Source organism: Xiphophorus hellerii, chromosome 7, assembly GCF_003331165.1.
Source record: "Xiphophorus hellerii strain 12219 chromosome 7, Xiphophorus_hellerii-4.1, whole genome shotgun sequence".
Lineage (NCBI taxonomy): Eukaryota > Metazoa > Chordata > Actinopteri > Cyprinodontiformes > Poeciliidae > Xiphophorus > Xiphophorus hellerii.
The window spans coordinates 27,350,184-27,362,787 of record NC_045678.1 but is presented as its reverse complement, the minus strand read 5'-3'; the positions used below and the strand labels follow the sequence as shown (position 1 = coordinate 27,362,787).

General features: G+C 42.3%; 2 protein-coding genes across 16 annotated transcripts in view; one reads left to right on the top strand and one right to left on the bottom strand.

Moving 5' to 3' along the window:
* Window positions 1-12,604, top strand: part of LOC116723461 (heat shock 70 kDa protein 12A-like) — a 276,564-nt gene that overhangs the window by 87,715 nt on the left and 176,245 nt on the right. The gene's annotated exons all lie outside the window — the stretch shown is intronic.
* The window catches only part of ttn.1 (titin, tandem duplicate 1), a 156,910-nt gene that overhangs the window by 8,728 nt on the left and 135,578 nt on the right, over window positions 1-12,604 (bottom strand). For all 15 annotated transcript variants that reach the window (XM_032568335.1, XM_032568338.1, XM_032568340.1 and 12 more), the window contains 22 exons: window positions 12,258-12,551; window positions 11,824-12,108; window positions 11,411-11,710; window positions 9,227-11,293; window positions 8,781-9,083; window positions 8,351-8,656; window positions 7,854-8,144; window positions 7,448-7,747; window positions 6,930-7,235; window positions 6,453-6,755; window positions 6,022-6,303; window positions 5,293-5,886; window positions 4,880-5,167; window positions 4,381-4,680; window positions 3,978-4,280; window positions 3,529-3,831; window positions 2,851-3,435; window positions 2,459-2,761; window positions 1,863-2,162; window positions 1,207-1,782; window positions 799-1,104; window positions 87-692 (listed from right to left, as the gene is read on the bottom strand). In XM_032568335.1, coding sequence (XP_032424226.1) covers window positions 87-692; window positions 799-1,104; window positions 1,207-1,782; window positions 1,863-2,162; window positions 2,459-2,761; window positions 2,851-3,435; window positions 3,529-3,831; window positions 3,978-4,280; window positions 4,381-4,680; window positions 4,880-5,167; window positions 5,293-5,886; window positions 6,022-6,303; window positions 6,453-6,755; window positions 6,930-7,235; window positions 7,448-7,747; window positions 7,854-8,144; window positions 8,351-8,656; window positions 8,781-9,083; window positions 9,227-11,293; window positions 11,411-11,710; window positions 11,824-12,108; window positions 12,258-12,551 — 9,501 coding nt within the window. The remainder of the gene's footprint in view (window positions 1-86; window positions 693-798; window positions 1,105-1,206; window positions 1,783-1,862; window positions 2,163-2,458; window positions 2,762-2,850; window positions 3,436-3,528; window positions 3,832-3,977; window positions 4,281-4,380; window positions 4,681-4,879; window positions 5,168-5,292; window positions 5,887-6,021; window positions 6,304-6,452; window positions 6,756-6,929; window positions 7,236-7,447; window positions 7,748-7,853; window positions 8,145-8,350; window positions 8,657-8,780; window positions 9,084-9,226; window positions 11,294-11,410; window positions 11,711-11,823; window positions 12,109-12,257; window positions 12,552-12,604) is intronic.

Below are 12,604 nucleotides of genomic sequence, written 5' to 3'. Positions count from 1 at the left end.
ATTTTAGTGAGTTAGATATATTAACAGCACTTTAACGTTAAATATGTAATTAACTTCATTGATGAAATTAAGTGTTTTAAGCTTACTTTCAACATCTAGAGAGACTGTAGCACATATTGAGCCCCCTTGGTTGGTGGCTCTGATCTGATAAACAGTGGAGTCTTCCTCATCAGCCTCAGTGATGACCAGCTGGTGGTATCCTCCCTTAAACTCCTGGATCTTGATCTTCTTTCCATCTGAGTGGATCTCCTTTCCTCGTCTAAACCATTTAATCACAGGCTTAGGCTGTCCTGTAATCTTGCACACAAGGGTAGCATTGCTCTTGTATTTGACACTCATGTTCCTCAGCTCCTCCTTGAAGGCAGGAGCACGGACATCTATGGCAGTTGCAGGTATGATGGCAGGGGTCTCCTCACTGTAATCACTTTCTCCTCCAAGGTTTTCACACTTGACACGGAAGATGTATTCTATGCCCTCAGTTAGGTGCTTGACAGAGAATACAGTTTGCTTGATCTCATCTGTGGTAACTGGAGTCCATTCAGTCCATTCCTTCTTATCTTTTTTATGTTTCTTTTCAAGGCAATAGCTCTTGATCTTAGATCCCCCATCGCTTAGTGGGGGCTTCCAGGAAACCACACAGGAATCCTTAGTGATACCAGAAACAACTGGTGACAAAGGTGGTGATGGTCTCTCTGTGGACATATATTAAGGAAACACTTGTCAACTTTTTTGCAATAAAGTTTAGGTTGTAAAACAATTTCTTTGTTCCTTGTGAAATAAAATGTGACATTGTCTTACCCAGTTGGCTCTTGATCAGGATGGGAGAGATTAGCTCCAGTGGCTCACTGTTGCCATATCTATTCTGGGCATAAACACGGAAAAAGTATCCAGCACTGTCGATGAGGTTGGGCACACGGCAAGATGTGCTGTTAATGGAGGAAGACACAAGTTCCCACTCCATGCCCTCTTTGTCTTCTCTTTTTTCTACAATATAGTTGGTGATCATACAGCCTCCATCATCCTTGGGCGGTTTCCAGCTGATAATGACAGAATTCTTAAGGAGGGCATCCAGGACAATGGGTCCCTGAGGTATATCAGGCTTGTCTGTGGACAAAGGTACAGGATGTTATTGTACAGAAATCTGATCGTATTCCTATTATCACTGCAGGTGTTTGTACAGTACTAAAAACAATTTAATTCACATACCATAAATTTCAACATTGAATGCAGTGTCAGCCCTGCCAAAGTGGTTATGCAGTCTGATCCTATATTTTCCTCCATTCACTCTGCGCTGGGCGTTCTTTACTACTAGGTGTGTGTAGTGCTCAGTGGTCTCAATGCTAATTTCCTCTGTGTTTTCCAGTGTCTTAGCTCCATGCAGCCACATGATCTTTGGCTGAGGACGACCAATATAAACAACATGGATGCGTAGAGTTGTTCCCAGTCCAGCATAATATGTTTCCTTAAGTGGGTAATCGGGGTGGAAGGATGGAGCAGCCTCCAACACTAGAATGCCAGTGGTCTCAACTTCTCCTGCTTCATTCACTGCCTTGCAAGTATATTCTCCTTCATCTTCCTGCTGGTCTGTCATGATAGACAGGGAGTGGTTGCGGCCGTCAGAGCTCATCTCATACTTGCGGGACTCAACAATTTCCTTTCCAGCGTGATACCACTTAATTTCTGGAACAGGTCGGCCAACAATCTGGCATTTCATGACAGCAGGCTGGCCAAGCTTGGCAGTGGCTTCATCCATTTCTTTCCTAAGGCTTGGTTTACTTTCAGCTGTTGGTAAAAACAACTTAATGAAACAATGAAACATCCTGTGTTTAATAATGTTATAAACTGTATTCAGCTGCACTCACCTATTAGTTTCGTCTTGATGCATGTGGCAGTCCTACGGGGTCTACTCATTCCTGTTTCATTCTCAGCAAAGACTCTGAACTCATATTCGGTGGCCTCAGCCAGGCCTACCATGGTGAATTCCTTTTCCTTAACCCTCTGTTTATTGCACTTCTTCCAGGTGCTTTCAATAGATTTTCTGTACTCAACCCAGTAGCCCAGGACTTCCTTTCCGCCATCACACTCAGGAGGTTGCCAGCAAATAGTAATAAAGTTGTTACTTACATTCACTGTGTCAATCTCTCCTGGTTGACTGGGCTTGTCTGTGAAAAAACATTAAGTCAAATTTGTTCTTTACATTGTCTATATTCTTTTGAATTCTCTAACAGAAAAACTAAAGGAGAAACTATGCTAATATCTACCAGTACTAATTACTATATTTATTAACCATTGTTTTTATCTCCTGAAATAAAAACATTGTTTAAAACATTTCTAGTCCTAAACATTATTTGGACTTAACACTAGATTAATTAAGTAATACATTTTTTAATGATGTAATTGCTAAATAGTAATGACTACATAAGTCCTATGTGGAACTTTATCAGCACACAATACTCACCAAATGGATCTTTGCATGTGACAGGATCAGATGCTGGACCAGCCTCACTTTCACCTATATTGTTAACAGCAATAATGCGGAATTGGTAGTCTGTATCAGGAGTAAGTCCATGTATAGTAAACATAGTAGAGGTGATCTTGGTCTCATGGCGGATCCATGTCTCAGTGGAAACCTCCTTGTACTCAACAAAATAACCATTAATGGCAGATCCTCCATCATCCTTTGGTCTGGACCAGGCAAGTGCCACTGAGCTTTTGGTAACATCCATTATCTCAGGGGGGGCAGTTGAAGGCTCAGGAGGACCTAATTGTGAAAGCAGATAAAGTTTTGTAAATAAAATACATAATTTAAAGCTTTTCAAAGACAGTTGGTTTGCAGAAAACGAAACTTACAGAGAGGAGTCTTTGGTACCAGTGGTTGTTCAGATTTTAGAGATGCACTGATGCCAAATGAGTTTTCAGCAGTAACTTTGAAGTGGTATTCTGTTCCTTCTTTTAAGCCCTTAACAACAAGCTGGGTCTCAGTTACTCTAGAGTCCACGGTGTACCAGGCATTTCTGGCTGCTTCACGCCTTTCTACAATGTAGCCAAGAATCTCTGAGCCACCATCATCCTTGGGTGGCTTCCAAGAGACCTTTACAGAGTTGGCTTGGATTTCCTCAAAGACCATTGGTCCCTCTGGAGCACTTGAGCGGCCGATGACTCTGACCTTAATCTGGGCTTTCTTCTTTCCAACCTTATTTTCCAGCAGGAGCTCATACAGACCAGAGTCACTCCTCTCTGCTCCCTTTATCACCAACTCACTGGAGTCCTCGGTGGAGGCAATCATAGCCTTCACAGCGATAGCTCCAGTATCCTTTGACCATTTACAAGTTGGAAGGGGTTTGCCTTTAATGGGTACGGAGAGTCTAACCACTCCTCCATGACGGACAACGTACACATCTTTGTATTTCAACTCCAGTTCATAATCAGGAGATTCTGAAAAACAATAATTTTGCAAAAACTTAGTTTTTCTGAGCACTTGTTTTATCTCATAAACCTGATTGCACAGTTGTAAATGTGGTTTCCTACCAAGCATTTCTGTTACTTTGACCGTTCCTGGTACTTCTGCAGGTTCTCCAGAACCACCAGCATTACAAGCCATTACACGGAATTTGAACTCCTCTCCTTGGGGCATGTTGGTCAGCGTGTACTCGCATATGAGAGATGGCGTGGTGTTGCACTTGATCCAGGCCACAGAGCCCACCTTCTGCATTTCAATCAAATAACCATCTACTCTAGCATCTCCCTCATCATCAGGTGGACTCCAAGCAAGCGACACAGATGACTTGGTAGTTTCTGTGATTCTTGGGTTTTGAGGACAGCCGGGTGGATCTGCACGGGAAAAAAACATATGCCAGATGTTGTGACTTTCTTAAGTTATGCTTAATATTACTTCTCATTTTGACAACACTTTAAATTATGGAATTTTTTTCAACTTTAACCAAGTATATATTAAAGTCTTCTTAATTTTTGCTTACCAATGGGATCTGTTGCTACTGCTGGTTTGGATGGCAAGCTTGGCTTGCTCAGGCCTCTTGCATTAATGGCTGTGATTCTATGTTCATATTCCAGGCCTTCAATCAACCCAGTTGACCTGTACCTGGTCATAGTGACAGGGTTCTTGTTTGCACGCACCCATCGGTCAGCCCTTACTTCTTTGCGCTCAATGATGTATCCAGAAACCTCAAGACCACCGTCTTCATCTGGTGGCTCCCAAGCCACAGTCATTCCATCACGAGACACATCAAAGGTAATTGGACGACCAGGAGGTCCAGGCACATCTGTAGAGGAAGCTAGTGTTACCATTTTGCTGCTGTCATATAATACTGGTCTGCATTATACAGCAAGAGTATAATGTATAGCTAAGGTTAAGAGTCTTACTTTTCAAGCTCCTACAAGTGACAATCTCAGACTGGAGGAACTCTCCGGTGCCATAGCGATTCACAGCAGCTGCACGGAAGACATATTCATCTCCCTCAATGAGGTTCTCAAACCTGAACAACGGTCTGCTCACAGAGTCAGAAACAGTCACCCAGCCAGGTCTGTGAGCATCACGCTGTTCTACTAAATAACCACTAATGGGAGCTCCACCATCTCTGACTGGGGGATCCCAGCTGCAGGTGACTGTAGTGGCATCAATCTCATCAAATCGTATAGGCCCGTTTGGTTCATCTGGTTTAGCTGAAAAAGTGAAGAAAGAGAAATGATGGTCAGTTTACACGTGTCCTGCAGGTTATGATAATATTTTCACGGCACACAAACTTCAAGTGGACTAGAATCGTTAACTAAACATTAAATGTCTGTTATGTGGTTGGTGCTGACTTAGCTATTAATACAGTAATGAATGAATAAATAAATGATAGCTGGAAAAATTTCTTACAGAGAATGATGACCTTGATGACCTCAGTGATGACTCCAACAACATTCTTGACTTCAAGTATGTAGTCACCGCTGTCATTAATGGTTGTGTCAGACACAGTTAGCTTGGAGAACTTGCCAGTGCTTTTGACCTTCACCCGATCTGTTATCTTTATCTTGTTGTCCGCAAAATACCAGGATGAAACAGGAGGAGGCCTGCCAATGATTGGTAGGTCCAGCTCCAATGTCTTACCAGCCAAAACATTAACAACCTTCTGGGGAATGCTGGCCATATCTACCGCAGGCATCACTAAAAGAAAAAAATACGTTTTTTGCCTCAGTGAGAAGTATTAACAGCCAGGATGTTGCACTACATCTTAATTATGAAATGATTTAAATGAAAATAAGGGTAGTAGAGCTTTGCTCTTTTGTTACCTCTCTGTTCCTGGACAGTGACAGCAGCAACAAGTTCTTTTGGCTCACTGGCTCCTCTGCTGTTGACAGCTTTAATTCTGAACAAATATTGTTCTTTCTCATTCAGTTTCTCTATGGTGTGTTCAAAGTCTGTGAGTTTCAGTGTTGCCACCTTCATCCACTTGTCAGTACCAAACTTGCAAGCTTCAATGATGTAACCTGTCAACCTACTGCCACCATCATGCTCTGGCTTTTCCCAAGACAGAGTGACTGTGCTCTTGGTGACATCTGTCACCTCAAACTTATGTGGTGGAAGAGGAACTTCACAAACCAAGATGACATCTGGAGTCTCGCAGGGCTCTCCAATTCCATAAATGTTTTCAGGGAGGACACGGAAGTAATATAGCATTCCCTCCATCAGATTATCAATCTTATAGGAAGTTTTACTGCACTTGGAAGTTACTGTCTTGTAGGCTCTCATTGAGGCCTCTCGTCTTTCAATGATGTAGTTATTGACAGGAGCACCACCATCCACAGCTGGGGCTTCCCAGGAAATGGTGGCAGAGTCCTTAGTGAGCTCTTTCATCTTGATTGGCCCAGTTGGTCCAGGTGTGTCTAAGAATATAAATATGTCTCTAGTCAAAATACAAACTTTCAAAAATTGGGTTAACTTTATAAAAACAATATAAAATATATAATGGAAATCAAACAATTAAATAAAATAATTTATAGATAGTAATATTAACATACCATAAACCTTGACAAGAATACTGACTTCCTGCTTCCCAGCAGTGTTCTCAGCCAACAGCGTGTACTTGCCAGCATCATAGCGATGAACCTTGTCAATTATGAGAGTGGTGGATTTGTTTGTGACCTCAATGAAGCCTCTGTTATGGAGGTCAACACCAGGTTTGCTCCATGTTATGGTAGGGGCAGGACGGCCTGTGACACTGACAAAAAGGCGGAGGGAGCCACCAGCGCGCAAACAGATTGTCTTTTTGAGGTCATCGTGGAGCTCAAAATCGGGAGGTTCTGTAAGAGATAGATGATGAGTTGCAAAATTCAGATCTAAGGAACGTTTTTTGTGTACACAAAATTTTCTTTTGTGGGACAAATGCAAACAAATCAATGAAATCAGCAGATATTTATACTTATTTTCTGAGGCCTGTTAAAATATTTACCAATTCTTTCCACTGGCTCAGTCTCGGCACATGGTTCACTAAAGTCTCCTGTACCATTGACGTTGATACCAGCCACTCTGAAACAATACTTCTTGCCTGCAGAAAGTCCAGTCACCACATACTCTGCAGCACGCAAGGTCTTTTCATGGGCCTTCTTCCACTCCTCTGCCCCAGCTTCCTGCATCTCCAGAATGTAGCCAATCACATCAGCACCTCCATCTTCCACAGGTCGAGACCAAGCAAGGCTAATGCTGTCAGCATGGGTGTCGATGATTCGAGGAATAGAAGGAGGTGCAGGAGTGCCTATGAAAAGGTAGGTCAGTTTATATGAGCTCTTCTAAATTATTTACTAATAACATATGGTTTTACTCTCTACTACCGTCTTTGAAAACTATCATGACACTTATAGATTAAAGTTAATATGAAGGTCATTGACATCTTCAGTGACATGTTATTCAAAGCAATGATGAAACTTACTCGTTGGCACTCTGCAGACGACATAGAGAGAAACCTCACTGGGTTCACTCTCTCCGGCCTTGTTAATGGCTGTCACTCTGAACTGATAGATGTTTCCTTCAGTCAAACCGGCCACCTTTAGAGTGGTATCCAGGTGAGCACCATCCTTGTTCACCTTTACCCAGCGGGCACTCTTTTTCTCATGTCTTTCAACTAGGTAATGAGTTATTGGGCTACCACCATCATTTTCTGGCTTTAGCCACTCTATAGTGGCAAAATCCTTTCCTGAAACTAGAATCTCTGGGGCTCCAGGAGGAGTGGGAACAGCTAAGGAATAGATAACAAAAAGAGACTTTAGTGGTAATGAGCTGATTTGTTTCATGCATTCCTCTTTGGTAAGATTAGTCTTTTTGATTGTAGTTTAAATACCTTGAGACAATAGAATAGACAACAGAATCCTGGTTAAATTAAACTGGCATTTTGATATTTTTAATCCTCACATTTAGGGATTTGTTTTCAATAGTTTCACTTGTACTTACTGAATGTGTTTTTGGCCACCATCGGCTGTGACTGGAGGTAAACGCCGGAACCATACTTGTTGACTCCACGAACTCTGAACAAGTACTCTGTGTTCTTGAACAGACCAGTGATGTTGCATGTCAGCTCCTTGCACTCAGCATTCATGATCACCCAGTTCAGCCTGTTGGTATCACGCCTCTCTACAATGTAGTGTGTAATGTCATCTCCGCCATCCTCAAGAGGAGGCTTCCAGCTTAGAGTGCATGACTCTTCTGTTATTTTGCTGATTTCAATGTTGCCTTCGCACACTCCAGGTGTGTCTAGTCAAAAACAGACATATTTAGAGTAAGTCACTTTGCAAAAATGTGCCAAGAGTTATCAAATTACAAATAATTCAGATGGTAAACAAATAAACAAAAAACTTACCAAGAACTTTGACATTGACCTCTGCAGTCTTGGTTCCACTCACGTTTCTGGCTGTTAGGATGTATTTCCCAGTATCATCTCTGTCACAAAATTTAATAATGGCCATAGCTCTGGTAGGGGTGTACTGCAGGTGATACTTTTCACACATCTCCAATTCCCTGTTGCCCTTGGACCAGAAAGCCTTTGGATCAGGTCTACCTCCCACTGCAGCATCCAGAACCAGGTCTGAACCAGCTCTGACCATTACAGTTTCAGAGAGAAGTTTGCTGTCCAAATTGGCCTTTGGTGGTTCTGTTAAGTGGAAATAAATTTGACAATTATCAACTGTCACTTCAGTTTTACTGTTCTCATATTCAGATGTATCTTGGTCATGGTCTGGCTGTTACTATGTTCAAACTGACATTGCACAAAATAAAACCAATGCAGTTCTATCTAACTATCATGTCTGAAATTATGCTTAACAGAGTATTGAAGATTTCCATGGAATAAACTCTTACCAAAATCAGTCTTGCACTGCACAGACCCTGTGGATTCAGATGGTGTGCTGAAGACTTGGTTGGCATTTTTTGCAATCACCCTAAATTCATAGGCCTCTCCCTCTCCAAGGGCAGTAACGGTGAAGAAATGATCTGTTACATTGGTGTAGTTACACTTGAGCCAGCGGCCCTCGCCTGTCAAAGTGTAGGGCTTTCGTTCGATGATGTAGCCAACAATTGGACTACCGCCATCATTCAATGGAGCTGACCATTTCAAGGAGACAGTGGTTCTTGTAACCTTGGTGACTTCAGGTTTACTTGGTGGATCTAAATGACAGTCAAAAGATTATTGTCAGATAATGTCAGATAATGTCAGATAGGATAGAACAACACATTTCTTAGCAGAAAAACATCATACTATGTGTAACATTATACTACTGGCAAAACGTACCAACTGGATTTTGAGCAACTGCTCCCTTAGAGGCCTCACTGGCTTTGCTGAGTCCTGCACTGTTCATGGCATAGACCCTGAACTGGTATTCCAGGCCTTCAACTAGGCCTTCCACCTTGTAGTAGCATTCAAAGCATGGGATCTTATTTTCCCTAACCCACAATATATTGTTTCTCTCCTTCTTTTCAATCCAGTAGCCTGTCACCTTGCTTCCACCATCATGGTAGGGTTCCTCCCATCTTAGGGTCATTGTGTTTGCTGTGACATTAAATACTGAAGGTTTTGTTGGAGGTCCTGGAGGTGCTGTATTTAAAAAAAAGAGTTTAGTAATTACAATGTAATTCAACAAAGATCACACATTATTTTATTAATTATTTTTATATTTATTAATGTAGTATAAAACCACATATTTTCAAAGAAAGAAAAAAGTTGAGGGCAACACTTACAGAAGGGATGTTCTGCAACGATCGTCTCGGACTCAGTGGGCTTGCTGACCCCAAATCGGTTCTCAGCTGAGATTCTGAATGTGTATTGCATATATTTGGTCAGGTGACTAACATGAAGAGATGTGCGCTTCACACTAGAGTTGATCAACTGCCAAGCTGTGGAGCCAGATTCACGCTTCTCCACAATGTAGTTGGTGATGTCAGTGCCACCATCATCCTCAGGTGGTTGCCAATTAACAACGCAGGACTCAGAGGTGATGGAAGAAATTTCAATTGGTCCAGATGGAGGACTTGGTCTACCTGTAACGTTAACTTCGACCGTAAATGTCTTGGTTCCTGTTACATTTTCCAGCGTAAGATAGTATTTTCCTCCATCTCCTCTCATGGCTTCTTTGACTGAGATACTAGCTCTGTCTTTAGATACTTTGATGGTGACTCTGTCTGAGTTCTTTAGTTTCATTTCTTCCAACTTCCATGAGACCTTAGGAGCAGGTCTACCAATGATAGGAACATCGATGGTGAATGTGCCGCCAGACCTGCATGTGACAAGCTGGTTGGGTATCTCACTAAGGTCAGCAGCAGGCTCAATGTGAGGCTCCTTTACCAGCACGGGCGCCAGAGTTTTCTTTGGTAAACTATAACCAGCTTCATTTTTAGCCTTCACACGGAAGTCATACTCATCACCCTTATTGAGCTTTTCAACAGCAAAGGTAAGATTCTTGGTGTTTCCAACCACTACCCATTTGTCTCCATCCTTTGGTCTAGCCTCAATAACATAACACTGAATGCGGCTGCCACCATCATGTTCTGGCTTCAACCAGCCTAGTAACACAGAATTATCTGTGGTATCGAGGATATCCAGTCTCTTTGGAGATGATGGCTCTGCTGTGGCAATGACTGGTTCAGTTAACTCAAAGGCCTCACCCAGACCATGGTGGTTTTCAGCTGAGACTCTGAAGAAATAAGGAACTCCCTCCAGCAGGTCCTGGATCTTGAGAATACCCTGTGTGCATTTGCCACCAGATTGCTGCCATGTCCGTCGACTAGCCTCACGCCGCTCAACAATATAGTGATGAATACGAGCTCCACCGTCATTGACAGGTGGCTCCCAGACAAGTGTGACTGATCCTCTGGAGACTTCCTTGAAAGCTACGGCCTGTGGCGGTCCAGGTGTATCCATTACTTTTACCACAAAGGCAACAGCCTTACTACCACTGGAATTCTCCAGGTTGACTGTGTATTTGCCTGTGTCATATCTAGAGCAGTTTTCGATGCTTAAAGAGCTGTAACCATCAATAGTTGTGATCTCTGACATTCCGCTTAGTTCTCCTTCCTCCTTCACCCATGTAGCAGAAGGAATGGGCTTTCCTCTGAAGTGAATGCCCAAACATATAGAACCTCCAGCCTTGACTATGTGTGTCTGTTTAAATGTGGCATCAATATCCACCTGTGGTGGTGTTAACCTATCAACAGCCTGAACAGGTTCTGGAATCTCCTTGTCTTCACCTCTGCCTACATGATTAACTGCTGCAACATGGAATTTGTACTCAGCTCCTGTCTGTAAACCTGTCACCACATAATTAGTTTCTGACACAAGTTCCTCATTTACTCTCTTCCATTCAGTGCCTTCTCCCTTCACCATTTCAATGATGTAGCCAATGATCTCCATGCCTCCATCATCAACTGGTTTGGTCCATTCCAAACTAATGGAAGTGTTTGTGGAGTCTGACACACAAACCACAGATGGAGCACATGGAATGTCTTTAGGTTCAGCAGCCTTGATTGGCAAAGAGATGTTGCTAGGAGGCCCAAAGCCAGCGTCGTTGACAGCCATGACTCGGAACTCATATTCCATATCTTCTGATAGGTTAAGCACCTTGTGAGCGCATTCAATGATAGGTTTTTTGGTAATCACCTTGTAAAACCGAACGGTTTTCTTTTCTCTTTTCTCTAAAATATAATGCTGAATAGGGTTGCCTCCATCAGATGTTGGAGAAGTCCAGGACAGTGTTATGCTCTCTCCTGTCACCTCAGTGGCATCAGGAGTTCCTGGGGCATCAGGAGTTGCTGGAAGAAAACATTTTGGAGCTCAATGATTAAATGAAGATGAACAATTTAAGTAGAATCTAGAAAATGTAGAAAATATTCTGTATATTTTCAAAGCTTTGGAAATTTTCCACTTACTGTATTGCAGTTGTGCAATGATAGGACTGGATTCCAGGGGTCTACCAACACCAAACTTGTTAACTGCAGACACCCTGAACTGGTACTCATTGGACTTGATGAGCTTGGTTGCATTAAAAGTACACTCCTTACATTCATCAGACACTAAGGCCCAGGAAATTTTGGCAGTTTCCCGTTTTTCAATGATGTAATGTGTAATCTCAGAGCAGCCATCATTTTCTGGTGGGTTCCAAGACAGAGTGCACTTGCCCTCTGAAATATTTGTGAAGGTGATTGGTCCTACTGGCTCCCCTGGTGTGTCTGTATTACAGAGTCACATGGAGATAATTAAAATAAAACAGAATAGAAGGATAAATAAAAAGCACACTGGCAAAAAAGCATTAAATCACCAGACTAAATAATATTGGTATTACCTTGTACTTGAATTAGAATAGTCTCCTTTTTGGTTCCGGATCCATTGGTAGCTTCTACAGTGTATAGGCCACGATGTGTGCGGTCAGCATCTCGGACAAACAGAGTGCTGGATCCAGGAACAGTAATGATGTCCATCATCTTTTTGGTAATCTCCACATCATCTTTGAACCAGACAACTTTCGGAACTGGGCGTCCAGTGACGGTCACTTTCACCCGGATGTTATCTCCTGCCTTTACTGTCAAACCCTCAAAGTACTCGGGCCCAAACTCAATATTTGGAGGAGCTGATTGAAGAAAATTAATGTTAGTTTTTAATGTGTAGCAGTAAAAAATAGTAAGTTGGTTTTTGAATGTTACATTAATGTAAAAACTGGTGTGCATACATTAGACCTATTAGTTTTAGTGTAATATATTTACATTTTTTGCAACTCACCATTTTCACTTCGTACAGCAATAAAACCAGAGGAGTTGGATGGGGGACTGACAATGCCTATAGCATTTCTAGCAATGACTCTGAACTCGTAGCGCTCATTTGTTGTCAACCCTGTGACAGTGTACTGGCAGTCATGTACTTCAGTCAGATTGGCCTTGAACCAGCGACCGTGTCCTTGACGTTTCTCAATGCTGTAGCTTGTTATCTTGCTACCGCCATCACGTTTAGGGGCATCCCATTTTAGTGTTACTGAGTCACTGGTTACATCGGTGTAATCAGGTTGGCCAGGTGGGTCTAAAAGACATTGCATTTATATTAGATTTAATACACTATCATGCTAAACACAT